The sequence below is a fragment of the Jaculus jaculus genome, assembly GCF_020740685.1.
Source record: "Jaculus jaculus isolate mJacJac1 chromosome Y unlocalized genomic scaffold, mJacJac1.mat.Y.cur SUPER_Y_unloc_2, whole genome shotgun sequence".
Classification (NCBI taxonomy): domain Eukaryota; kingdom Metazoa; phylum Chordata; class Mammalia; order Rodentia; family Dipodidae; genus Jaculus; species Jaculus jaculus.
Genome location: NW_025423387.1, coordinates 2,016,939 through 2,042,373, shown reverse-complemented (window position 1 = coordinate 2,042,373; position 25,435 = coordinate 2,016,939). Strand labels below are relative to the sequence as shown.

Genomic DNA, 25,435 nt, shown 5'->3' with positions numbered 1-25,435 from the left:
ATCATAAAAAAGTAGTTTAGCCAGGCGTGGTGGCGCACGCCTTTAGTCCCAGCACTCGGGAGGCAGAGGTAGGAGGATCGCTGTGAATTCAAGGCCACCCTGAAACTACATAGTGAATTCCAGGTCAGTCTGAGGGAGGCAGAGAGAAGAGAGATAGAGAGAATGGGCAGGCCAGGGCCTCCAACTGCTGTGGAGGAACTCCAGAGGCCATGCACCGCTCTGTGCATCTGGGTGGGTACTGGGGAATGGAAGTGGGGATGCTGGCCTTTGTAGGCAAGTGACTTAACTAGTGACCCATCGCTTCAGCCCAAGTTGCTTTATTACTGAAGCCATCTGGTTAGCAAACTCAGTTTCGTCTGTGACTTTAATCTTCTTCCCATATCCAGATGACATATTCACAGATTCTGGGGACTGGGACAAAAGCATCATCGTTGTGACTGTCATTTGGGTACCACTGCCCCCGACACACCCTGGCACACCCATCCTTTTGTGTTTCTGCCTCAAATGCACACCTGCTGGTCTTGCTAATGGCAGGGGTGCCAGAGACTGGGGCCAGGCACCCTCAAGCAGACAATGAAGAGTCAAATGACACCAGCCCCTTCTGAGCTTCCTGCAGAATAAGTAACACCTGTGCTGAATGGGATGGCTCCTACTGAGCTCTTGGGAGTTTTCTTGCCACGTGGGAATGCTGTCTCCATAGGCCAACCGTCAAGAAGAAAACGCCAGCCGGGCATGGTGCCACACACCACTAATCCCAGCACTCAGGAGACAGAGGTAGGAGGATCACCATGAGTTCAAGGCCACCCTGAGACTACAAAGTGAATTCCAGGTCAGCCTGGGCTAGAGTGAGACCCTACCTCATAAAACCAAAATAAAATAAAAAAGTAAAAAAGTGCTCAATTGGAATCTTTTGATAGCTAATCCCTTCTGTAAGATACAGTGAGGTGTTAATATGAGTTACACAAAAGTGTGTGTTCACAGGCTGGGTTCCAGAATTCCTGCCCAAGAGGAAGGCCATCCCCTTGTGTGGCTGGTAAGAAACTCAGGTCCCAAGTTGGAAAGGGACATGCTCATTGATTCTCTTGGAACTGATGTCTGAGGTCCAGATCTGGTCTCACGAGTCACCCTGAGCAGACAGTGAGCCTTTTCTATCCCTGTCCACTGTCCTGGCTGTAATGAAGGACTCACTGTGGCTTCTGAATGTGGTCCTGCTCAGCGGGGGCCAGCAGGGCAGCCAGGTAGCATGCCCACATGATGATCATGTGCATGGGCTGATGGCTGGACCAGGCCGGGACACATCTCAGGGCCAGGCTTAGGGGATCAACCTGGCATGTGTAGCTCGGCCTTCCTATAGCTCTCCAGCCTCCAGCCCTTCCGCTATGCTTGTCTCAGCCAAGGTCCATCCTTGAAAGAACTTTCTGGAGAATTGTCCCGGAGGACCGAGAATCTGCAGAGAGCTGGGAAGCATTGGGAGAAGAGTTTGGGAGGGGTGCTCATCAAAACTATGTGTTTGGTTCAGTCCTCAGTGGGAAGTTCTACTAGACTGAAGGTCAGACTGTAGGACCTGGAAGGAGATCTAGAGGGGCATCCAGGCAATGCAGCCGCTCAGCCTCCAGTAGAATAGAAAGGACAAGGACGAAGATGTAGATGTCCAAGCATGCCTAGGAAATGACCGAAATCATTAAGTTACAGCACCCAGACTGGGGCTGAAGAGATGGCTCAGAGGTTAAGGCGTTTGCCTGCAAAGCCTTAAGACAGGGTTTGGTTCCCCAGTACCCACGTAAAGCCAGATGCATAGAGTGGCTCATGCATCTGGAGTTCATTTATAGTGGCGGAGGCCCTAGTGCCCATTCTGTCTGTGTCTCTTCTCTGCTTACAAATAAACGGACAAAATATAACACCCAGACTGGCGTCTATAAGGAATAAGACACCTTGTAAGAGGTGTAGACCGACAGTGTGCTCTTGCTGGAGGGTGGTCTGAACTCACGGCAACAGCCATGGAGATGGTCCTCGTTCTTGGATGTGAGCCCAGGGAACAAAGGGCCATTTTCATGGTGATGCGTACAATCTAGGATCATGCCAGTGCGGAGCAGTTCTGGTGCCTACAGTGTCCTGAGGACAGTGATACAATGCTGAGTCATCTCTCCAACTCCAAGCTTAATGCTTTTATGTCCTTATATTTTTAAATTCTTTTCTTCGTTGTTGTTATTTTTTGAGGTAGGGTCTTAATCTAGCCTAGGCTGACCTGGAATTCACTATATACTCTCAGGCATCTTCCTACCTCATTATGTTCTTAAATTTTATTTTTTTTGTATTTTTGTTTTTCAAGGTAGGGTCTCACTCTAGCCCAGGCTGTATTCTCAGGGTGGCCTTGAATTTATGGTGATCCTCCGACCTCTGCCTCCCGAGTGCTGTGATTAAAGGTGTGCACCATCACACCCAGCTTGTCCTTATATTTTAAGTGTGCTTTCTCATAGAGTGACCAGATTGTCATTTATTTCAAGACTCTTTGGAGAGGGAAAAGGAGGGCCATGAGCCACCAGAACAAGACGGAAGATATAAATAAGGTAAGTTCTAAGCAAACGAGAAAATAACCACTTTTGTAAAAAACAAACAAACAAAAAGACATTGCAAGATGGGCATGGTGGTGCACATTTTTAATCCCAGCTCTCAGGAGGCAGAGGTAGGAGGATCTCCATGAGTTCAAGGCCAGTCTGAGACTACAGAGTGAATCCAGGTCAACCTGGGCTGGAGTGAGACCCTACCTCGAAAACCCCCCAAAAAATAAAGACGTATATATTTTTTTCATTATTTCTCTCTCTCTCTCAAAGATATAAATAAGATATATAACAAAAGAAGTACTCTAATAAAAAATAAAAATTAAAAAAAATGGAATAAAGTCTTATTAGGAAACTCAGACTGGCCTTGAAGTTGTGATCTTCCCACCTCACCTGCCAGGGCTAGAGATCTGGCTGCAGGTGTGCAGTAGCGTATCTGGCCAGCTCTGATTTCCTGGCAAGGTTTATGCTGCAGTTAACTTCTCATTTCTGGGACAAACACCTGACCAGAAGCAGCTTATGGGAAGAAAGGGTTTATTTCAGACTTAAAAGATTCCCGGGGAAGCTTAAGTCCGGGCAGAGGAAGCTGGCTCACTCCTTTCTCAGCACAGGGAGAAGAGGAACACGCCAGAGCTGAGCTGGCTCGGAACACCCTTAGGGCGGGACCTGAGCTCACCCCAGGGTGACACCTCCCCCAGCAGGGCTCTGCCTGCTGGAGACCTAAGTAGGAAGCTTGTTTTTTTGTTTTTAGTTATTTTTATGTATTTATTTGACAGACATAAAGAGGGAGAGAGAAAGAGAGAGTACACACATGCAGGAACTCCAGGGCCTCCAGCCATTACCACCTCGTGCGTCCGGCATACGTGGGTCCCTGGGGAATTGAGCCTGGGTCCTTTGGCTTTGCAGACAAACGCCTTAACTACCAAGCCATCCCTCCAGCCCAGGACGCTTGTTTTTAAAATTCTAGGGTTAACACCCTTTAAATAGTTTATTTACTTATTTATTTAAGAGAGAGAGAAAGAGGAAGAGAGACACAGAGAGAATGGGTGCACCAGGGCCTCTAGACACTGCAAACAAACTCCAGACACATGTGCCACCTTGTACATCTGGCTTATGTGGGTCCTGGGGAATCAAACTTGGGTCTTTAGGTTTTATAGGCAAGTTCCTTAACAGCTAAGCTCTCTCTCTCTACAGTCCTTAAATAGGATGCTTTACCTTTTTTTTTTTTTTTTTTTTTTTTTCCAGGTAGGGTTTTGCTCTAGCCCATGTTGCCCTGGAATTCACTATGTAGTCTTAGGGTGGCCTCAAAATTACCACGATCCTCCTACCTCTTGAATGCTAGGATTAAAGCCGTGCGGCACCACACCTGGCTTTTTATCATTTTTAAAAATTACTTAAGACAGGGGGAGGGAAGCTTTATCTTAATCAAAAATACCTGAGGCTTTGACAGACACTTACAATCAAACCACCACAGTTTATATGCTGGCTGCTCTCTACTTTTCATCTAAGAGCACAGTCCCTTGTCTGTGGGTTCTGTTCTTAGCGTGGCTTTCCTTCTCAGACCAGAACCTCTGCTTGTTCTTGTGCCGTGAGAGTCTTGCAGGAGCAGCTTGGAGAACGTTTCCACCGAGAAAGCTTGTTGCTCCTGCCGGTGGCCAAAGGGGACCGCAACCCAGGGCCTCTTTAGCCCTGCTGAGGTTTCAGCTCCAAACGCAGTGGCCAGCTTAATTGCTGGCCTTTGCTGCTGCCCGCGGTAATGTTGGCCCTCTTACCCTTGCCTGCCCCTCCACTTTGACTCTGTGTTCTCCCCACCTCAATCTGGTGTTCTGCATCCCAGCTCTTGGCCAAGGCTTCTGGCAGATGTTTATCTTATTATATATTTTAAAATATTTGTTTATTTGAGACTGAGAGCGAGACAGAGAGAGAGAGAGAGAGAGAGAACGAAAGAGACAGATGGAGGGAGAGAGAATGGACGCCCCAGGGCCTCCAGCCACTGCAAACCAACTCCAGACCCATGTGCCACCTTGTGCATCTGGCTTATGTGGGCACTAGGGAAGTGAACCTGGGTTCTTAGGTTTCACAGGCAAGTGCTTGACCACCAAGCCATGCCCTCTAGCCCTTATTTTATTTTTGTATTAGGGTTATTGAGAAGAGCAGGCCAATAGAATGGACATATATTATAGACAAGATTTATTAGATGGGCTTAAAGGGTTCAGGCTGGGCAGTCTGTAGCAAACAGCTTCAGGTTCACTGAGATGAACTTCCAGACCAGGCACAGTTACAGAGGAAGGGATATTTATTGAAGCTTACAGATCCAGGGGAAGTTTCATAAATGGCAGAAGAAGCTGGCCTGCCTTCACAGGACCAAGCAGACAGAGATAAGCATAAGCCTAAAAATCAAAAGCCAAAAGCCACACAACACACTTTTGGAACTTCAGCTAGGCACACTTTACATATCTTTAGATTGGAATCTGAAACCCACCACCACACCATAAGATTCGCCCAGTGACACTGCCTCTAGCCAGGTGGCTGCAGAATGCAAACTACAAACAATAAAGAACTGAATATATTGGGGGCCATCTATTCAAACCACCACATGGTCCAGGTCCATCGGTGGCCATGTGCAGGCTGGGGAGGCTGAGAACCCAGTAGCTTCTCAGTCCAGGAGGCTGGATATCTCAGCTGTAGTCTGGCATTGAAGGCCTGGAGGATTCCTGGAGACCCACTGGTCTTCATGGTCCATTGTCCATGAGGGATACCGGCGATAGGGTAGATGTGGGCACCAGAAAACAGTTAACAAAAGACACAGGGTTCTCTTGCAGCTTCTCTCTCTACAGTCCACCACCAGAAGGGCCGCCTGCTCTGGGGGAAGGATTTCCTCTCTCAGTACATTCTTCCCACAGACCTGCCCATGACACATACTTCTTCCTTGATTCCTAATCTGATCAAGTTAACAAGAGAATTTAACAGTCACAATTTAATTTAATTTATTTATTCATTTATTTATTTGAAGGAAGGATCCCCAGAGGTGATTCCAGTGGTGCCCCAGAGTAGGCAAATCTTTCCAGTTGAGAGTTCCTCACATCCTACAGGAGGGCATTCTCTACAACATTAAAAATAATCACTGAGCTGGAGAGATGGCTTAGGAGTTAAGGCGCTTGCTTGTAAAGCCAAAGGACCCAGGTTAGATTCCCCAGGACCCATGTAAGCCAGCTACACAAGGTGGCACATGCACCTGGAGATTTTTTCAGTGGCTGGAGGCCCTGCCATGTCCATTCTTTGTCTCAAATTAAATAAAAACAAAAATATATGTGTATTTTTAAAAATATCCACTGCAGGGCTGTAGAGATGTCTCAGTGGTTAAGTGTGCTTACCACACAAGCTTTAGGGCCTGGAAGGGTCCAATTCCCTACATCTGTGTAAACATCTGGGCATGATCATGCATGACTGTAACCCTCGTCTTGTGGGGAGTGGAGAACAGGGAATCACTGAGGCTTTTAAAAACAGTAGCTCCAGGTTCAGAGGGATACTCCATCTCAAAGGAAATATGTGGGGCTGGAGAGATGGCTTAGCGATTAAGGCACTTGCCTTTGAAACCTAAAGACCCAGGTTCAATTCCCCAGTGCCGATGTAAGCCAGATGGACAAGGTGGCACATGCGTCTGGAGTTTCTCTGCAGCGGCTGGAGGCTCTAGCGTGCCCATTTTCTCTCTTTCTCTCTGTACCTCTTTCTCTCTTTCAAATAAATAAATATTTTTAAAAGAACTCATTAAAAAAATTTTAAAAAGGAAATATGTGGATAAGGAACAGAGGAAGACCCTTAACATTTTCCTCTTGCCTCCACACAAATGTGCAGGGGGTGTGTGCATGTACACATACACAGTGCATATACCATGCATGCCACATACACACCACACCACAATACTACACATGCACATGCCTATACATATATGTATATATGTACACACACACATATATACATCCATTGTGCTAACAATCAGGGATGGTTGAGCCAATGAGGAAAAATGCCGTGAACAAAGAAATTTCAGAAATTTAAGGAGGGGCCATGCACTCCACACACTTCAAGGCAGAGGGCGCTTTCTGTTCTTTGGTTCCGACGCCGGTGTCTGAAGTCTGGGAAAGTGTGTCACACGGCTGAGCTGGCTCCGTCCTTCCTTTGAACAGCTAGAAGAAGAGGACAACTTCCGTGGCGATCTCAGAACCCATGCTCTCAGAAAAGTCAGCCAGCAGGAGGGCTCCTGTCCTACTGGCTCTCAGTCCTTGGAGAAGTTACGGAGACTGAGGGCCTTGGACAGCAGGCAGGATGACAAGTTAGCCAACGTCCTGGATGCCGTGGGGGAGTTTGGCACCTTCCAGCGGAGGCTGGTGGCCCTCACCTTCATCCCCAACATGCTGTCGGCCTTCTTTTTGTACGCCGATTACTTCGTGTTCACACACCAGACACCCTACTGCAACACCAGCTGGATCCTGGCAGTGGGTCCCAACCTCTCCGAGGCTGAGCAGCTGAACCTCACCTTGCCCCGTGCATGCAATGGCAGCTTCCAGACATGTCTCATGTACTTACCTGTGTCATGGGACCTGAACTCTATCATCACCTTTGGCCTTAACTACACGGAAATATGTCAAGACGGGTGGATCTATCCTGATTCCAAGACGCGATCGCTGGTCAACGAGGTGTGTTTGTGTTTACAGCTACCCACTGTGAGCCTAGAGACAGCAGAGAGGGGTGGCGACCAGCCCTGATGCCATCCGGAAGAGGTGGGCCAGGGAAGACAATCGGGGTTCCCTCTCCCCACCGTGGGCCTTGCCAATTTTGTCTAGGAAAAGCCTCTGTTTTTCTCCTTCCCGGCCCTGCCAGGTGCATTTGTAGTTAGAGACAGGGTGTCCACGTAAGGTTTGCCACCCAGGCCATGGCTGGGTTACCTGAGCTCTCAGAGCTAGGGATGGGAAAGAAGCGGGCCTTACCGGCGTTTCTCTGGGCTTAGCAGCCTGAACTGTAGCCTGAGTTCTTCCCAGCACAGAACCGCCCGTGCGAAGTCCCAGGTTAGTTCCCCGAACCAGTTTGTGCCTGAACTTGGTTACGTCCCCATCCATGTCCCGTCTTTTTGTAAAAAATATTTTATTTTCATTTACTTATTTCAGAGACACAGAGAGAGAAGGGGCCAAGTTGAGATAGAGAGGGAGAGAGAGAATGGGCACACCAGGGCCTCCAGCCACTGCAAATGAACTCCAGACGCATGCACCCCCTTGTGCATCCGGCTAACGTGGGTCCTGGGGAATCGAACCTCGAACTGGGGTCCTTAGGCTTCACAGGCAAGCACTTAACCGCTAAGCCATCTCTCCAGCCCCGTCTTTTTTTTTAAGTTAAAGTAATTAATTAATTTTTAATTTTTATTTTTGGTCTTTCAAGGTAGGGTCTCACACTAGCCCAAGCTGACCAGGAATTCACTATGTAGCTTCAGGGTGGCCTCGAACTCATGGCGATCCTCTTACCTCTGTCTCCCATGTGCTGGGACTAAAGGTGTGTGCCACCATGCCTGACTTATTTATTTATTTGAGAGAGAGACAGATTGAGAGAGAGAGAGAATGGGCTCCCCAGGGCCTTCAGCCACTGCAGACGAACTCCAGACGCATGCGCCCCCTAATGCACATGTGCAACATTGCATGCTTGCATCACTGTGCATCTGCTTACATGGGACCTGGAGAATTGAACATGCGTTCTTGGGCTTCACAGGAAAGTGCCTTAACCGCTAAGACATGTCTCCAGTCTCCATGTCCCTTCTTTTTTTTGTTTAAATTATTTATTTATTTATTTGAGAGCGACAGACACAGAGAGAAAGACATAGAGGGAGAGAGAGAGAATGGGCGCGCCAGGGCTTCCAGCCTCTGCAAACGAACTCCAGACGCGTGCGCCCCCTTGTGCATCTGGCTAACGTGGGACCTGGGGAACCGAGCCTCCAATCAGGGTCACAGGTAAGCGCTTAACCGCTAAGCCATATCTCCAGCCCATCCATGTCCCTTCTTGTCCCATGTCTCTGGTTCCTTTCTCCAGGCCTAACATTGGGGTCTGCCAGGTTCTGAACAGGAAACAGGCAAGAGCCGAAGCACCTTACACTCAGACACCTTACTCTGTCTAAGGGTGTCCTCCCTCACCTCCTGGCCAGGCTCTGGCTGGAGGCTGTGGCCAACCTCCTGTGTCTAACCCTCAGTTTGACCTGGTGTGCGGCAATGAACCAAGCAAGGAGATGGTGCATACCATAAACCTGGCAGGCATCCTGTCAGGGTCTCTTATCTTTGGGTCCATAAGTGACAGGTGAGTCTATTGGGGTTCTCACTGATGCCTTGGGACACCCTGCTTCCTCGTGGGGTATTTAGAGTCTTGAGGAGGGGGAGGCAAAGGCTTCATGTAGGACCGCACAGGTGTACTGACCACTGTAGCCAGCCAGGGCGGTCTTGGCATTTTGAGGCAGTGTCCCCTGATCACCCGTAGGTTTGGCCGCTATCCAGCCGTCCTGCTGTCCCTGCTGGGAATGGCCATCTTCGGCTTTGGGACAGCGTTTGTGGGCAGCTTTCGCCAGTATCTTTTCTTCCGCTTCATGGTCTCCCAGGCAGTGGTGGGCTACGTCATCAGCAGCGTGTCCTTAGGTGATTGCGCCTCGAGGGCGGCGTGGGGTGGGGCAAGGACAGCGGGCAGGAGGCAGGGGCGTGTCAGGGAGCAGCGGGCAGCGTTGGTCTGGGATGGTTAGACTCACGCTGACCCATTTGCAAGCCACAGCGCCCAGCCAGGGAAGGAGGGGCAGGAGAGGCCATGGCCTGAAGGTGTCCTCCACTCTCATCCTCCGTGCTGGTCCCCCGTGCCTCTCGTGTGCCCTCTGTGTGCTCCCTGCGCACCCCCAGCACCCCCACACGGGTGAAAGAGGCTCAGCCCCTGAGAATCAAGGCAGCTGCTTTGAGAACACTTGAGCCTCACAGAAGTTAGCTAGCTGGTCCAGGGTCACGCAGCAGAAGGGAGCTGGGTTTTCAACCCAGACCCGCGTGGGGCCAACATTCCCAGCGCACACACACTGGCATCTGGAATCAAATACCTGCAACCCTGCTGGGCACAGGGCTCCTTCGTCCCACTTCTCGCCGGGAGCCTGCCAGAGAAAGCTGGTCCTCCCCGGAGCCTTAGACCTAAAAGTGGCCAAAGGACCAGTGGCCAAAGGCAACTGCTGAGGGACATGATGCCTAGATCAGGCCTTCCCTGTGAGGGCTGCTGCTCTGGCAGAAGGTGCAGCGGGAGCGGCCAGCGTGAGGATGCCGGGGAGCGGCGCCGAGGGCCGGGATGCCCGGCAGGGCTGCCCCGGGAGGCACAGGGGCGGGCAGCTGACCGTGGTGCTCTTCTCTCGCCTGGGCGCAGTCATGGAGTGGCTCGTGGGTGAGCACTGGGCCCACGCCATCATCCTGGAGCACTGCTTCTTCGCCGTGGGGCACTTGGCTGTCTCGGGCTTTGCCTACGGAATCCCGCACTGGCGGCTGCTGTTCTTGGTGGGTGGGATGCCCATGCTGCCCTTCGTCTCCTACGTCTGGTGAGCAACCGCGTTCGGGGCGTGCCCAAGGGGGGGGGTGTTCCCGGGTCCAAGTGGAGGGCTGTGGGCGCGGGCGGGAGAAAGGGCATGTGGGTGAAGTGACAAGGATCCAAGAGCATTTGCTGCCTTCAGAGGTGACCCTCAAAGATGCCAGAGGAGCCGGGCGTGGTGGCACACGCCTTTAATCCCAGCACTCAGGAGGCAGAGGTAAGAGGATCGCCTTGAGTTCGAGGTTACCCTAAGACTACATAGTGAATTCCAGGTCACCCTGGGCTAGAGTGAAACTCTACCTCGAAGGGGGAAAAAAAAAAAAGCCAGAAAAACAGGCTGAAGTGTTTCAATGGCAAAAGTCAGGCTTAAAGAGGTAAGGCTGAGACAGTCTGGGCTGGCCTCTGTCGCCCTGAGGTGGCTTCAGTGCAGACACAGCGAGGCACATGCCACGTGAGTAGGCACTGAAGACAGGGGGTCGCCCGAGGCTGGTGAGATGGCTCAGTGGGAAAAGCGCGTGCCATGCAGCCCTTGAGTACCTGAGCTCAGGTCCCCAAAGCCCTTGTGAGAGCTGTGGCAGGCTGCTGTCATCCCCGGGCACCCGGTGTGGGGGGGAGGTGTGGGGACCGTGAGACTCTCCCTGAAGCCCACAGCACAGAGGTGAACTGGAGGTGGAAAGCGAGGCCACATGCACCCACGCCGAGTAAATAAACTGTAAGAAACAAAATGGTGTCACCCAGGAAATGACACTTTACAGGGAAAGGGCTTGTGTGGACAATTGAGGCAGAGTCATGTGGGGCATCTGACAGGCAGGAGGAACATGAGAGGCTTGGAGCTGTGACGTGACAACTGTGGACCAGAGTTTAGAGGAGCGAGGGCAGGGGACAGGAGTATGAGGCTGGGCCCACAGGAAGGGGCAGAGGCAAGAGAGAGAGGGGCGAGGGGGAGGAGCCAACACCATAATCCTGACATAATGCCATTTCATGTTTTTCTTTACTTATTTCAGAGAGAGAGAGAGAAAGGGAGAATGTATGGGTATGCCAGGGGCTCTGGGCTCTGCAAACAAACTCCAGAAGTATGCACCACTCTGTGCATGTGGCTTTATGTGGGCACTAGGAAGTCAAACCCAGGGTCGGTGAGCTTTGCAAGCATATGTTTTTAGCCAGTGAGCAGCCTCTGCAGCCCTGGCCTTTCATCTTCACAGCCATAATAGATGAATGTGAGGAGGGAGAATGGACACTTCCAAGGGTGGGGAAAACTGGTAGGGTGAAAAGTCATAGGCCTGAGACTTTTTAACTCAGCCTATCTGGTGACAACTTCCATAAATACAGACAATATACCATGATCATAATCCCCTCCCATCACCCTTCTTTTCCCCTCACGAATCCCCCCTCCACTGAATCACCTCTTCTTTCCAACTACTCTCTCCGCTATTGTTATGTCATCACTTTCCCCTCCTATTACGCAGGTCTTTTGTAGGTAGTGTCAGCTACTATGAGGTCATGAGTATAGAGCCCCTGAGGTTTTCCTTTTTTTTTTTTTTTTTTTTTTTTTTGAGGTAAGGTCTTACTCTAGCCTAGGCTGACCTAGAATTCACTCTGTAGTCCAGGCTGGCCTTGAACTTACAAAGCTCCTCCTACGTTTGCCTCCCAAGGGCTGGGATTAAAGGTGTGCACCACCATGCCCAGCTGCCCCTGTGTTTTAACCCCTGCACTACACACGGCATCATTATGAGATAAGGTTTCTAGTCAAGATGGAGAGCATAGAAGTAGCTTAGGCATCTGCATCTGTCCAATTCTGCAGAGGGCATTGACCAACTTTTTTCTTTTTCTAAAAAATTTTTATTAGCATTTTCCATGATTATAAAAAAAATCCCACGGAAATTCCCTCCTTCCTCCCCCATACTTTCCCCTTTGAAATTCCATTCTCCATCATATTACCTCCCCATCTCAATCATTGTACTTACATATATACAATACCAACCTATTAAGTACCCTTCTCCCTTCCTTTCTCTTCCCTTTATGTCTCCTTTTTTAACTTACTGGCCTCTGCTACCAAGTATTTTCATTCCGACACAGAAGCCCAATCATCTGTAGCTAGGATCCACATATGACCAACTTTTTTCTTTTTATGAGAGAGAGTGTATCTGGCAGCTGCTGGGAGCCTGTTTGTCACAGGTGACACCTTCTACATGTGTTCACAAGGAAGAAGGGACAGAGTCCCCTTGTGCCTTTTTTAGGAGGCAGTGGATAGATAATCAAAAAGGAGATAAGGCTGGTCGGAGAGAGGCACTGAGATCACTTACCCTTTTTAGAATTCCAGGTTCTTTTTTTTTTTTTAATTTTTGGTTTCCTCAAGGAAGGGTCTCACTCTAGCTCAGGCTGACCTGGAATTCACTATGGAGTCTCAGGGTGGCCTCGAACTCACGGCGATCCTCCTTCCTCTGCCTCCCGAGTGCTGGGATTAAAGGCATGCGCCATCACGCCCTGCTTCATGCCTTGTTTCATGATGGCGATGGTTATGTCAAGCCCGGGGGGAACAGCTACGCTTCAACTCCCCCAGAAGGGTGTGGGCCTGGGACGGTGCCCTAACGTAGGAAAGAAAGCTTAAGGGTGACTGGAGGTAGGAAAAGAGGCGGGGCAGAAGCAGCAAGTGTCCAGGTGTCGCTGACCTATAGTGGGGACTGTGTGTGGCTTGGAGGAGAACTGGCTCCCAGGTAGGGGCAGAGGGTCTCTTGAGATTGATGGCGGCTTCCAAGGACCCTTGGTCTCCTCATGCTGTAGCAGGGTGAACACCACCGAGCTTGGGGTGGGGATAACCAAGGAGTCCTGGAATCTTTGAGGTAAGAGAGGGGCGGACCCCACGCAGGATTGTACAGGAGTCTCCGCAGTGGCTGATGATGAAAGGGAAGGTGGAGGAGGCCAAGAAGGCACTGTGCTATGCAGCCGACATGAACAAGACACTGATTCCCCCGAGTCTGCTGAAAGAGGTAACGCGCTTGCTGGCCAGTGCTGCAGGGTGAGGGAAGGCTCCGTCCTCCACCCTTTCGGTGGGACGCGGAGCCAGAGCTTGTCCTCAGCTTGAGGAGAATGATGGCAGCAAAATGAAGCTTTGCTGGGCCAGGCCAGAGACCACTGGGCGGGGTTGGGGGGCGCGGGGGAGGGAGCCGGCTGGAGTCTCAGCTCTGCCGCCTCTCTGGCTGGACTCGCCTCGCCTGCAGCTGCATCCACTGGGGAAGAAGCTGACTAAAGCCTCTATCCTGGACTTCTACAACAACAAGCACCTCTTCAAGGTGGTCATGGCGATGGGCTGTGTTTGGTGAGTACTCAGGACTGGCCAAGGAGGCAATGGGTGGGCTGCACGCTCTGGCGAGGGCATGCGTGGGGTTGGTCAGGCTGTGTGAGGAGCAGGAGCTAGGGCCATGTCTCCCAGGTCTCTGCCATGATTATTCCTCCTCCTTTTTTTTTGGTTCTTCGAGCACACGGATGTATGGGTGCACATGCAAGTGTGTGTGCATGTATGTGAAGGCCACAGGATAACCTCACGTGCCACCTCTTTTTGAGACAGACTCTCCCATTGGTCTGGACTTCACCAATCAGACTAGCTAGCTGGCCAGAGAGCCCCGGCAGTCCTCCTGTCTCTTCCTCCCAGCTCTTGCATTACAGGTGTGCATTGCCTCCCCCGACGTGTACACGGGTGCTGGGGAACCGAACTCAGGTCTTCATGATGGCGTGATAAGCACTTTCCTGACAGTCATCTCCAGCTCTCTCTGTGTCTGTTTCCCTCCTTCATTCTTACCCTCCCTCTTCACCGCCTTGTCCTCAGCCTCTCTCTCCCTCCCTGACTCAGTTTCTGTCTGTCTCCATATTCCCTGTTTCTGTCTCTGTGTCTCTATCTCATCTGTCCTTTCTGTGTCTTTTTTAAACAAAATATCTTATTAATTTATTTATCTATTTATTTGAGTGAGAGATAGAGAGGCAAATAGAGAAGGAGAAGGAGGGAGGGAAGGAAAGAGAGAGAGAGAGAGAGAGAAAGAGAGCCCACACCAGGGCCTCCAGCCACTGCAAATGAACTCCAGACACAAGTGCACCACCTTGTGCATCTGCCTTATGTGGGTACTGGGGAATCGAACCTGGGTCCTTAGGCTTTGCAGGCAAGTGCCTTAACTACTAAACCATCTCTCCAGCAGCCTTTCTTTGTTTCTATCTCATCTCTGTTTCTCTCTCTCCTGTTTTTGTTTGTTCTTTTATGATGTTTTATTTTTGTTTACTTTTATTTATTTATTTGAGAGTGACAGATAGATACAGAGAGAAAGAGGCAGAGAGAGAGAGAGAGAGGGAGAGAATGCGCACACCAGGGCCTCTAGCCACTGCAAACAAACTCCAGATGCATGTACCACCTTGTGCATCTGGCTTACATGGGTCCTGGGAAATCAAGCCTCAAACTGGGGTCCTTAGGCTTCATAGGCAACACTTAACAGCTAAGCCATCTCTCCGGCCTTGTTTGTTGTTTTAGTTTCTCAAGGCAAGGTCTCAATCTAGCCCAGGCTGACCTGGAATTCACTATGTGGTCTCAGGGTAGACGCACATCTATCATCTTACCTCTGCCTCCTGAGTGCTGGGATTAAAGAGGTGTATCACCACACCAGGCTCTCTCCTGGTTTTGTTCCAGGTTCACTGTCAGTTATACGTATTTCTCAATGAACCACAAGATGAAACAGTTTGGGATGAACGTCTACTTTGGACAGGTCATCCTTGGCATAATGGACGTGCCTGCCCGGCTCTGCTACATTTTCTTCCTTGAGCAGGTTGGGAGGAAGTGGAGCCTGACTTTGACTCTCACCCAAGCCACTATCATAAGCTTCATCCTCTTGTTCCTCCCCCAAGGTACATTCTACACTACCCAACAGGCTACCTCCCGCCTTCCCTGTGCCCCAAGTCCCTCTCCCCCTTCCCTGGCTACTCAGCCAGATACCAGGGAGCTGTCCTCCTGCACACACAGCCCCAGCCCCTTAAGAACAGGTGCTAAGTGGGGATCCCCCAAGAGAGTACACCCCCTCCGTGCTCCAAAGGAGCTCATGCTGTCCAAGGGCGTGGTCTTGGTGAGGGAGGGCAGGCAGCCTGGGGTTCCCTGATCCCAGTCCACGTCAGAAGCAGATCTAGTGGTTGAGGGGGACATTTGGTGGCTGCTCCCCTGGGCCCTGCCTCTCTCCTCGGCAGCCCCCCTCCCAAGAGGGGAGTACCTGATGTTATTTGTAACTTCGGGATGTATGGAGTCACCGAAACGGGGCAATGTTAGCCTTGATCCACAGGAACAGGGCTCTCTCAGAGGCCTCTTCTTAGGGCTTCACTGACCGGCTCCTGGTGTTTGGCACTAGGGTTGAACTTGCAATATTTCCAGTCTTTCAAAGAGCCCCAGGCAATGAACATGCTCAGGCCACCGGGCTGTGGTGGGGGGGAGTAAGTACCGTTTGGGATCGCTGACCACAACAGCCTCTCCAGCGACTGGGGCTTAGTAAGAAGGGCTGGAACCCATGCCGTCCCCAAGGAGTGCCTTCCCTTCCTCAGGGGGTTGAAATTGTATGTCTCCGCTTGAACCCTTCCTCCTCCAGATGTTGGCAGCTGTTGACTGACTAAAACAAAATGAAGAAACAAATTGTTGGGTTTTGACTGTTTGGTTTTGTGTGTGTGTGTGTGTTTGTTTTAGTCTCAGGGTGGCCTGGAACTGACAGCGATCCTCCCTCCTCTGCCTCCCGAGTGCTGGGATTAAATGTGTGCACCACCACGGAAGGCTGATTTCATCTTTGCTCTTTTTGTTTGTTGTTTGTTTGTTTGTTTGTTTGTTTGTAGGCAGTGTCTCTCTCGAGGCCAGGTTGACCCAGAATGCAGTCTGTAGTAGCAGACTGGCCTTGAGCCCACAGTGATCCTCCTACCTCAGCCTCCCCAGCGCTGGGATTGAAGTGTGCCACCACACCCGGCTGATTTATCTCCTTAAAGTGATGTGCTCTGAGTCAAGCAGAAATATTTACAAATCTCACTGGGGAAAGAGGCTGGGAACAGACTCCGCTAGAGCAGAAGGAGGCAGTCGTGGTTTCACGTCCACAGAGCTTGTCCTGTTTCTTCTTTGGAGCACACGTCTGGCTCCCCAGAGGCAGGCAGCCTACAGATCAGAGAACTCCCATCCGTAAGGCCTCAGACGCCAGCCCCTCCTTTGCGGAACTCGGAAGCCTCTAGAAGGGGAGCCTGGTGCCAGTGATGGTGGAGCAGCAATGGGCAGTGGGGTACAGGAAACAATGATATTAGGACTCAGCGCTACATGTGGGCCGTGGCCTGAGAATCCCTTGGGTGCCATGGAGGCCCTGTCCCGGGCCTTGTCTGACACTCTCATTGCAGACATTTTAACTTTGACCGTGGCTGGGCCTACGCAGATTGACCCTCCTCTGACCGAGTAGATCAGGTGGTTTTTAGGGGTGGGCCATTAAGGTGTCTTTGGCGCCAGGCATGTTGGCGCACCCCTTTAATCCCAGCACTGGGGAGGCTGAGGTAGGAGGATCGCCATGAGTTTGAGGCCACCCTGAGACTACAGAGTGAATTCCAGGTCAGCCTAAAACCTGTCTTTGGCAAGGGAGTGAAGGGAGGCTGTGGGGTCCCGGGGGAAATGGCCCGAGACTCAGGGGCCATGCTGTCGTCCCTCAGAGCTGAAGTCCACCATGGTCGTGGTGCTCGTGCTTGGGCAGTTCACGCTGGCCTCCACCGTCACCGTGTTCTTTATCTACAAGGCCGAGCTCCTCCCGACCGTCCTCAGGTACCACGGGGGGGGGGGGGGGGGGGCGGGGAGGGGGGGACAGGGACGGTGACGCGATTCATACAGCAGCTGGGGCTGAGCGCTCACGTGGTGACAGGCGCTGTTTAGTGGGCTGGAGAGACGGCTTAGCAGGTCAGGCGCTGGCCTGCAAAACCTAAGCACCCAGGTTCAATTAATTCCCCAAGACCCACGTGAGCCAGACGCACAAGGCGGCGTGTGCCTTTGGAGTCTGTCTGCAGGGGCGGGAGGCCCTGCTGTGCCCATTCTTATCTGTCTCCTTCTTCCTCCCTCTCTCTCACGCAAATAAACACATCAAATATTCGAAAGTTTTTCCTGGATTTCCTCACCTAGCTCTCCCCCGCCCCCAAAAAAGTCCTCCAGCTACCGTCATCAACTCTATTTCAATCAACAAAATCAAAGATATAAAAGCACTTGCTGAAGGTCAGACATAGCAAGTGACAGAGCTGGATCTGAACTAGGGTGACATGACTCCAGTTGCCCGCTCTTACTGGTGGCAGCGGTGCTGGCTGTACTCTGTACCCACACACTATTGTGTGGTTATGCCACCCACTGCCCATGAAGGAAGTCCAGGAGAAATGACTAGCTAACTTTCTAAGTTTATTTTTATTTGTGTGTGTGTGTGTGTGTGTGTGTGTGTGTGAGAGAGAGAGAGAGAGAGAGAGAGAGAGAGAGAGAATATGCCAGGGTCTCTTCCTGCTGCAAACCAATGTCAAATGCATGGGCCACTTTTTGCATTGGCTAATTAAACCTGAGCCAGCTGGCTTTGCAAGCAAGAGCCTTTGATTGCTGAGCCGTCTCCCCAGCCCCAATGACCGCCTCTCTTGAGTCCGGGGAGAACGCATTTCTCCAAGGTCACACACGGGCTGGCCTGACCCCGGTGGCCACCAGGTCTCCCACACGGGCTGCGCTGTGCACTTTCAGGTCTACAGGTCTGGGAATGGTGTCTCTGTCGTGGGCAGCGGGGGCCATCCTGTCCTTGACCATCTTCAGTCAGATCTCGTCCCAGCTGCCCATCTTTCTCTGCTGCATCTGTTCCATCGTGGCTTTATGTTTCACCTCCTTGGTGCCCGAAACCCAAGACCAGCCCCTCTACGACAGCTTTCACCACCTCTCCAGGTCGAGGTAGGCGTGTGAGGGATCCCCAACTCAAGACCGTGGCAACGAGAGCATGTCAGGCACTGTGCGTCCTTATGACGTGAGGGACACCCATGTCCAAGGCAGTCTCTCCAGAAACTCCCTGTGTGCCCACTTGCTTGAGTCCAGCCTGGGCTCTGTCCACTCTCCTTCTGTCTGGTTCTCCTAGCTAAGCCTGGGCCAAACTCTATTTCCTTCCTGCCTTGTCTGCTTATCTTCACGGGGCCCTGACCTTGAAAATGAGGAAACTGAGATGCATAGACATCACACTCTATTGTCTCCGCCATAGTTTTTTTTTTTTTTGATGATTAAAGCCACACAAAATGGCTGGCGCAGAGCTGGACAGATGGCTTAGTGGTTAAGGCTCTTGCCTGTGGAGACTAAGGACTCATGTTCAATTCTCCAAGTCCCACATAAACCAGACACATGGTGATGCAAGTGAGAAAGGTCACACATGCACACAAGGGGGTACATGTGTCTGAAGTTTGATTGTAGTGGCTGGAGGCCCTGGTGCACCAATTCTCTCTCTCTCTTGCCTAAAAGAGGCCAGTCTACGGGCTTGCCTGAAAAAAAAAAAAAATAAATAAATAAATAAATAAATAAAAAGGCTGGCACAAAGTCCAGCATGTGGCCAGGCGCTGGGTTTGGGAAGGCGAGTGACAAGATATGCTCCAAAGTCACAGGAGAGGGGGAGGCGAGGCTGGGTTGGGAGGTGGAGTCAGCCTGGCCCTGGTGCTGAGGGTTCCTCCTGAGTCCCTGGCCAAGCTGGCTTGGGGCTAGCAGGAGAGAGAGTCCCATCTCGTTTCGAAGTGGGCCTGGTCGAATGTTTCTCGTGGCTTTTCTCAGCTTCCAAAAGGATTCACTTGAAGAGAACTTTAACACCTACTGGAGGGAGAGCAGGGACCTCTCACCAATGAAGACAGGCGAGGAGGAGTCCCTGTCTGATGACGCGTCTGACAAAGGCCTGGAGAACACCGCTCCCGATGACCCACCTCTGATTCTGGACCCCTATGACCTCTCGGACGCTGCCCCAGAGAAACCCTACGACATGAAAGAACCCAGTCTAGATTCCTGAGGGCCAGCCTTACAGAGTCTTGGGTTGGAGTTTAGTGACTGAGTTTGGGCCATGGATTCTAGACCCAGTCCAGCATTGGGGACAAGTCCAGTCCTGCTCCAAGGCCAGCCCTAATAATCCAAAAAGAGGCCCTACTGAAAGAGGGGCTAACTTGTGCTTTGTTCCAATAAAGATGCCATGTTTGTCTTGAGATGGCTAAGGTCAAAGTTGGCTGTGTCTGGACCACCCAGCGGAGGCTTTGGCTAAATCTTGAGGGACAGCGACCTTTGTGGATGGGTGGTGTGTGAAGTAGGAAATGTCTCTGAGCACAGATGCCGTTCACACCCGCTGGCACAGCTCAGGTACAGGTGCAGACCTAGGACAGAACTCAGAGCCCTGTGTCACACACCCACCAGGGCAGGGAAGGTCGAGAAGGGTTAGCAAGAATTCCCATTGCACAGGGCACTCTTGATTTCTCCTTTTGTATGGAAATGGGTGGGCTCACATGTGTAGATGTGTGTGCTTGAGGCAGCAGAGAGTGACTTCACGCATTGTTCCTCAGGCGCCATGCACCTTTCTTTCTTCCTTCCTCCCTTCCTTTTTCCCTCCCTCCATCCCTCTTTCCTTCCCTCCCTTCCTTTTTTTTGGGGGGGGGGGGGCGGGCGTTTGAGGTAGGGTCTCACTCTGGCCCAGGCTGACCTGGAATTCCCTATGTAGTCTCAGGGTGGCCTTGAACTCACACTGATCCTCCTACCTCTGCCTCCCAAGTGCTAGGATTAAAGGTGTGCTCCGTCATACCCAGTTACCTTTCTTTTTGAGACAGAGTCTTACACTGGCGTGGAACTTGCCTAATCAGCTAGACTGGCTAGCCAGTGAGCTCCAAGGACCCACATACCTCTGCCTTCACAGACCTGGGATTACAAGCAAGTGCCACCATGTCTTGCTTTTTATTTTATTTATTTATTCATTTTACATGCGTTCTAGGGATTGAACTTGGGTCCTCTGATGCTTCTGAATAAGTGTGGCCTTGAAGATTATCCATCTCAGTCTTATTCTGGAGGATGTCCTCCTGATGGCTCCAGCCCAGCTGACCTCTGACCTATCCCATTCCAAGAACAAGTCCCCACCCCACAGTTCCCAGTCCCCACTGGTCTCTGTGAATTGCCTTTCTCCTCCAGCTCATGGCCTCTCCAAGCGAGGCCTCACCTGCTGATCAGACCCAGGAGCTCTGGGGTCAGACCCTGGCTTCCCTCCTCCCTCCACTGATGTGTCCCTGATGTCAGAGCCTCCTCATCTCCTCCACTCTTTCCTGGCTTCATGGAAGACCATGTACTGTAAGAAAGAGCCCCAGTCAGACTCTTAGGAGCTTCTTCGAAGACAGAAAAGCCCTGTATTTTCAAGGAAGCATCACAATGAGGCCTTCACACATCATTCCTGTCACCCAGGGGGTCTCATTATAATATTAAAAGTTAAATGCTGAAATTGCACAAGATTACGGGACCAGGAAGATTGCTCAGTGGTGAAAGGCACTTGCTTGCAAAGCCTGCTGGCCCTGGTTTCAGTTCCCAAGCCATCCACATAAGATGAGCTCAAAAAGTGGCTCAAGAATCTGGTGTGTGTTTGTAGTGTCAAGAAACCCTGGAGCGTGTGTGTGCACTTGCACACGCACATGCATGCACACACAAAGTAAATAAAAATTGTATGAAATAAATTCTATATGATTAACACTTTCTTTTTGAAAATTATTGATTTATTTATTTGAGAGATAGGAGAAAGAGAGAGAGAGAGAGAGAGCAGGCATGCCATGGCCTCCAGCTGCTGCAAACGAACTCCGGATGCATGCTTCACCTTGTGCATCTGGCTTATGTGGGTCCTGCGGAGTCAAATCTGGGTCTTTTGGTTGTGCAGGCAAGGGCCTTATCAGCTAAGCCCTCTCACCAGCCTTTGTTAGCACTTTCTATCTCTTTCAAATCTAATTTTTTTTTTTTTTTTTTTGGAGAGAGAGAGAGAGAGAGCGAGAGAGAGAGAGACAACGGCACGCCTCGGCCTCCAGCCACTGCAGCTGAACTCTAGAGGCACACATCACTTTGTGTGCACGTGTCTCCTTGTGCTGTGGACTTATGTGGGATGTGGAGAGTCAAACAAGGGTTCTTGGACTTTGCAGGCAAGCACCACTCAGCCATCTCTCCAGCCCAAACCCGTTGTTTTTGTGATGTAAGAAGTAGTACTAAACATTTCTATAGGGGGCTCCCTGTGTGTAAAGATACAGGTAACTAGCACCATAGCTGGTGAAGGTGCCCACCAAATGCCCATGGGCTCTGGGGCGCTCATTTCCCTGGTGGCTGGTGACAGACTCTGTGCAATGCTCACCCCATGGACATTTCTCAGACGCTTGTATATTTCTACCACCTCCAACACATTAGCTTAAAAGTGGTGCCCAAGCTGGGCGTGGTGGCACACGCCTTTAATCCCAGCCCTTGGGAGGCAGAGGTAGGAGGATCGCTGTGAGTTTGAGGCCACCCTGAGACTACATAGTGAATTCCAGGGCAGCATAAGCTACAGTGAGACCCTACCTCAAAAAAACAACAACAAAAGTGGTGCCCAGTCCCTATTCTGCAGTATTAAAAGTGGTACCCAGTCCTTATTCTAGACTATTGTTTATTTCCCACCTCTCACACAGGATGCTGCTTACAATTTACCAAAGAGTGTGAGCTGGAGCAAGGAGGCTGGGAGAGGAGCGCTTGCCAGACGTTCACAGGCCAGCTACTGGGTAAACACAGCTCTGGACAACGAGAGACTCTGCCTCAAGCCAGATGGAAGCCATGGGCAACACCTGAAGGCAACTTCTGACTTCCACACACGTCCTTTCAGAATCCACCTGTACCTTCTGTCACCTGCATGGGAACAGAAGCTGCAGCTCTTGAGTCACGCACACGTGCCGTTCCCCAGTGTGACAGGACCACAGAGATAGCAGAGGGAGGCCGGGACCGTTGCCCTTACCTGCCATAGTCCCTGTATGCAGACTCTGGCTGTCCTCCAACTGAGACATAGGTCACATCACCCAATGCAGGGCAACTAGGACCTGGCCAGAGGCCAGCAACGCTTCCAGGCCCTGACGTGCCCATTCCCTCTCTTTTTTTCTCTCTCTCTACCTCTTTCTCTCTTTGAAATAAATAAATAAAATATATTTTTTAAAAAAGGAAGTGCTCCACACAATGGGCAGGACACCTAACATTCTGCTCCAGCTCTTGCAGGGGGGCATGCCCCCCACTGTGGGGTGCTCCATGGGCAGATGCACGTGCATATATCACTCGTATCATACCACATTACACAAGCAAAAAAGAAAAGGAGAAGGAGGGAGGAAGGAAGGAGGAAGGAAGGAAGGAAGGAAGGAAGGAAGGAAGGAAGGAAGGAAGGAAGGAAGGGGGGAAGGAATCACTCTACGGAGTATCTGAGAGGTGTCAGAAGCCTGGCAGAACCTGGGCTGCTGATCTTGGAGCCAACCAAGGCTTCACTCAGCTATCCTCTGGCCTCAGATGCCCCCAGCCTGGGTCTCAGGACTCTGCCTCTTCCTGGAGGCACTGCCAAGTACCAAGTCCTGGGGACATTTGCACCTTCTTAAGAAGCTTAGAAGCCGGGCGTGGTGGCGCATGCCTTTAATCCCAGCACTCAGGAGGCAGAAGAATCTTAGAAGCACGGGTGGTGAGGACATGGGGTGATTTTATGATGCACAGCCAGCCAGCCTGGGAATCCCAGAGGGTGCAGGCCCCAGCTCTGAAGAGACCCTCCGGGTAGGTGCCTCTAGGTGAACTTCTTCCAGGAATCATAATTCCCCAACACCGGACTGCCCACCCTCTACTGAGTCCACAAAGCTTTTACCAAATTACTATTCAGCAATGCAGGGTCACCTGAAAGAGAGAGAGGCTGAGATGGGGACGATACCATTCTTGAGCAGATGCCCAGCACAAACACGAACACACTGCAGAGAGAGAGAGAGGGGGAGGGAGAAAAGAGAGAGAGAGAGAGGTGGACAATACCATACCTGAGCAGATGCCCATGCCACAGGTAGGCACCTGGCTATCTACTGGATATGAAAGTCTCTCATTCAAGTGTGTGAACTCAGGAAAGCTGAGCCCAAAGGGTGAGTGAATGTTTGGGGTGGACTTGCAGGGGCAGGGAGAGCCCTCATGCGGTCAGCATGGCAGGCAGACAGGCTGGCCGAGGTAAGGAACATCAAGATGAGTAGCAGGTGGGAGATGAGCTGGGAAGATGGTCTGGAGAGGTCAAGAACGTGAACCCCTTGGCTGGGTCTGAACCCCTCCGCTTCCTCGGGTTCTGCTTCATTGCCTGTTCTGTGACTGGCCGATGCCACTCTTATTTCTGGTCCACTTCGCAGGAAGGGCCAAGGGGAGATAGTCTTCAAGCTACAGGTGGAGGTAAGTGAGTGATTCCTGCCCCATCTTGGGAAGGCCAGCGTTACCAGAGTCCTCCTGGACCCCCACCTCCCCTGGGTGCTGCCCCATCCTCGTGCTCCTGCCCACTGGGGGGGCCTAGGGCCCAGGTTTACACCATAGCAAAGAAAGCCAAGTCACCACTGTGTGCAGCTATGTGCTTATTTACTTGACATATGAGGACAGAGTCCACACTTTCACAAGGTAAGCAACAAGATGGCCTTGGCGAAGACTCAGAGAACCTTTGCTCTAGTTCTAAAGCCCTGGGTGTCTTGGCTGTGGGCCAGGTAACACATCCCCTCTGAAGAGGGTAAAGGTTGGACCATAAGCTGTTGGTGTCTCAGCATCTGGTGTCCAAACTAATCCTTCATCATGCACAAAGCTGGTTGTCTGACCCATGACTAGAAGTAGGAAGGATTGCTTCAGAAATGGGGTGACCTAGGCTGGAGAGATGGCTTAGCAGTTAAGGTGTTTGCCTGCGAAGCCAAAGGACCCAGATTTGATTCCCCAGGATCCATGTAAGCCAGATGTCACAAAGTGGCGCATGTGTCTGGAGTTTGTTTGTAGAGGCTGAAGGCCCTGGCGTGCCCATTCTTTCTCTATCTCCTTCAAATAAATTAAATTAAAAAAAAAAAAAGATATAAAGAGCCAGGCATGATGGTGCACGCCTTTACTCCTAGCACTCGGGAGGCAGAGATAGGAGGATTGCCGTGAGTTCGAGGCCACCCTGAGACTACATAGTGAATTCCAGGTCAGCCTAGTCTAGCGTGAGACCATACCTGGAAAAACAAACGAACAAACAAAAAGATTTAAAAAGAAGCAGGGTGATCCATGGGAAGACACTTCTGTCCCACATTGAGTCACGTTTCCAGTGGGCAGGAAGAGAAAAACAAGCAAGCCTTATTCAGTACTGAGCAGTGGTTGGAACCTGAAGTGACAGTGTGAACCAGAGTGAACATTCCAGATCTTCCTTCAGGATCTTCCTAAGCTCCTTTAAGGCTGTGGAGGTGGAGGGTCAGGAGCACAGGTAGCCGTTTGTCTTCTCGTCCACCATCCAAGCGCTAGAGCGTCCCTATCTTGCTTGCTTAGGCCTCCAAACTCCTTGCAACCAGCAGACTGGGCGGGTGGCGTGCCAGCTGACAGGGGCTTCTAAGAACGTGGAAACATAGTGAATGCAAAGCTGGAAAGTAACAGAACTGGGTTTACGGGTAGGTAAAGGGTGCACTTGTCGCACGATTCCTCCTCCAAGGCTGTGGTGCTGGGCTTGGGTGTCACCTGGAAGATGACACTAGGTCTTTTTAAAATATATATATATATATATATATATATATATCTTTGAAAGGAGAGAGGGGAGGACAGAGAGGGACTGGACGCACCAGGGCCTCTCACCACTGAAAATGAATTCCAGACACATGTGTCATTTTGTGCAGCTGGCATCATGTGGATACTGGGGAATCAAACCCAGGCTATCAGACTTTGCAAGCAAGTGCCTTTAATGGTTGAGCCATCTCTCCATCTCCACACTCCGTCTTTTTTTTTTTAAAATTTTTATTTATTTATTTATTTGAGAGAGACAGACACAGAGAGAAAGACAGATAGAGGGAGAGAAAGAGAGAATGGGCGCGCCAGGGCTTCCAGCCTCTGCAAACGAACTCCAGACGCATGCGCCCCCTTGTGCATCTGGCTAACGTGGGACCTGGGGAACTGAGCCTCGAACCGGGGTCCTTAGGCTTCACAGGCAAGCGCTTAACCGCTAAGCCATCTCTGCAGCCCACACACTCCATCTTTGACTGTGTAGTTTTGTGGCTTGAGGGGTAAGGATGGGGCAGGACGTAGA

At 51.1% G+C, this 25,435-nt stretch overlaps 1 protein-coding gene across 1 annotated transcript; it reads left to right on the top strand.

The window, feature by feature from the left end:
- Positions 1 to 2,531: 2,531 nt before the first annotated feature.
- Positions 2,532 to 19,168, top strand: LOC123457178 (solute carrier family 22 member 14-like). The gene is made up of 11 exons (XM_045141183.1): positions 2,532 to 2,567; positions 6,743 to 7,252; positions 8,788 to 8,891; positions 9,069 to 9,223; positions 9,978 to 10,146; positions 13,003 to 13,123; positions 13,355 to 13,452; positions 14,806 to 15,020; positions 16,830 to 16,938; positions 17,881 to 18,081; positions 18,940 to 19,168. Exons 1-11 carry the CDS (start codon positions 2,532 to 2,534, stop codon positions 19,166 to 19,168), a joined length of 1,947 nt encoding a protein of 648 aa, XP_044997118.1.
- The last annotated feature ends 6,267 nt before the right edge of the window (positions 19,169 to 25,435 follow it).